General features: G+C 44.6%; 1 protein-coding gene across 1 annotated transcript in view; it reads right to left on the bottom strand.

The window, feature by feature from the left end:
• Positions 1–2,474, bottom strand: part of ATP7A (ATPase, Cu++ transporting, alpha polypeptide) — a 17,042-nt gene that overhangs the window by 4,285 nt on the left and 10,283 nt on the right. The window contains exons 13-17 of the mRNA XM_010141930.1: positions 2,435–2,474; positions 2,021–2,155; positions 1,013–1,207; positions 628–810; positions 103–316 (exon numbers count right to left, since the gene is read on the bottom strand). The exon at positions 2,435–2,474 is cut by the window's right edge and continues 27 nt beyond it. Coding sequence (XP_010140232.1) covers positions 103–316; positions 628–810; positions 1,013–1,207; positions 2,021–2,155; positions 2,435–2,474 — 767 coding nt within the window. The remainder of the gene's footprint in view (positions 1–102; positions 317–627; positions 811–1,012; positions 1,208–2,020; positions 2,156–2,434) is intronic.

Consider the following 2,474-nt stretch of genomic DNA (forward strand, 5'->3'; position numbering starts at 1 on the left):
CCCAGGTCAGCAGGGCAGAAAAAAAGTTACCTCTTCCTAAGGATCCCAAAGACACAAGAGCAAAAATTACCCATTTTCTTTTATAAACCAGAGTTCTCTTACCTGGTAGTTTAGCATCAATAATCAGAGCAGGCTGCGCTGATTCGTCCATATTTTCCTCAATTTTCACAAGGGTTATATTTTTAATATTGTTTTCTTCAACCAGTTTATTTTTCCTGCAGAGTAACGCCTCGATATTGGAGACCTTGCAACTGATGCCGCAGCCTGGAACTACCTGAAAATCTGAGCATGTCCCAAGGGTTTCCGAGTCCAGTTCCTAAAGAGAAGGGACGCAGACTGAGGACATTGTCACATATATAGAAGTGTGCCGCATGCACAAACCACACGGGACAAAGTGCGGCCGAACTAACTCGAACAGGAGCAGAGGAATAATCGACCATCAAAGCATCACTTTGAGCACCCACTGCGTCTAATATGGTATGAAGTGATTTATGTGGCTCCACAATTTACAGCTTTGTGGATACATTAATTACTTTCTAAATATCACGAGACTATTCCTACACATTAAGTACTGCAAAAGAGGTTCTCCCATGGCATAACCCCTCTTTTCCTGTACAAATAACTCGCCTTTTTGCAGTATTTTGTTATTGCTGCTCCCAGAGGGTGCTCGCTGTTGCTCTCTGCAGTCCCCACTATCACCAGCATTTTGTTAAGTGGTAGGTGGTTGCTCTCTGCTAGAAACTCCACCTCTGTCACTTCCGGAGTCCCGTGAGTGATGGTACCCGTCTTGTCAAACACAACCACCTTTACCTGCAGCAAACCAGAAGATTTCATTCAGCGAGCAGAGCTTTAACGTAGAGCTTCCTCAGAAAACCACCCAGTGTGACCCAACTCGCTACCTCGCTCTGATCACACGCCCCTTACCGACACGCACTGATGGACACGCAGCCGCCTGCACAGGCAGCAACCCGTACAACGCCACCGTCGTGTGCCAGTAACCCCCGTCCCTCACCTTGTGTGCCATCTCCAGGGGCTCCCCTCCTTTGATGAGGATGCCGTTCTGAGCTCCTACCCCAGTGCCAACCATCACAGCCGTCGGCGTGGCCAGTCCCAGCGAGCAGGGGCACGCGATGCACAGGACTGTGATAGAGGCTTGGAAAGCAAAGCGGATTATCACTTCGGCTGCAGAAACGCTCTTATTGTAACCCTAGTGACAGAGGTTTGGTTTAGTCACAGGAGAAATCGAACAACGCACAACTTATTCAACTACACATTGCCTTTGATGTTGAAAAATCTGCAAATATATAAGCTGAAGTATTAATATGAAAAGGTGCAGGCAAATTATGGAAAAAATAAGATTAATGACTAAATTAATGACTATGTTCTATACTACATATACCCGCCACCTGCTTTATTTATAGGATGTTTTCCTAAAGAAGGACCCGCATGCTACAGTAACTCAGGCTCTGCTGTAACAGAAGATACTCTAGCAACGATATTTACCATAACAAAGGAAGGGGACATGGAGATTGCTTTCCTGGAAACTAATAAATTCTGATCAGAAATAGTCTGATCCAAGAAACCTGTCATCAAAGCAACCCTGAGGGGGATCCCAATCCTCCTCCAGTGCCCACAGGGAAGAGGAACTCCACCGATTTCAAAGATGAATTTACACAGAGCCACACTAACAAAACTAGATGCAGAACTGGAGCTTGTGACATGAGGGACCTACTTCTCCCCACAGAGAAGGGATGGAAATTGGGAAATTTTGATGTTTAGTATTTACTTTTTTTTTAAATGACAGCTTTCAGGATTTGATTAGTTACTGCAGTGTCTGTAAGTATAAATGTAGGTGTGATACAGGGTTAAAAACTAGAAAACTGTAATAACCACAATAATAAAATCGCTAGTCAGCAGCTGCCTGCGAGGATAATTCAGCAAGGGAACCGCTGCATCTAACAGGCTTGTAGGATAACTACTTTTAACGTATTTCAGAAGGTGTTTAAGGGGACTTACTCACCTGAAAGTATTTCTCTACTATTTCAAAATCCACAAATCCAATTATAATCCAGGCAAAAAGGGTAACCACAGAGACAGCCACAATAGAAGGAACGAAGTAGCCACTGAGTTTGTCTGCAAATTGCTGGATAGGAGCCTGGGAAGGAGAAACACATCAGCTCCAGTGGCCTTCGGACATACTCACAGCTTCTGACTGCAGCACATTCTGCATACCGCACTTCATAATTACATATTTAGTTAATCAAGTGATGACATTTGGAACAGTAGACTGTATCAAAGTCCTTATTCAGCAAGACACCTCATTATGCAACTGCAATTCAGAACTGAACAACCTCACTCGCTCTTCAGACGGTTTGGTAAGCTGCAACCTAAACGATACGGCAAACCCCGAACGCTGACTTTGACAGCACTCTACCTTTGAGGTCTGGGCCTCCTCCACAAGCTTAACAATCTGG

This window comes from Buceros rhinoceros, unplaced genomic scaffold, assembly GCF_000710305.1.
Source record: "Buceros rhinoceros silvestris isolate BGI_N320 unplaced genomic scaffold, ASM71030v1 scaffold12868, whole genome shotgun sequence".
In the NCBI taxonomy this organism is placed as follows: domain Eukaryota; kingdom Metazoa; phylum Chordata; class Aves; order Bucerotiformes; family Bucerotidae; genus Buceros; species Buceros rhinoceros.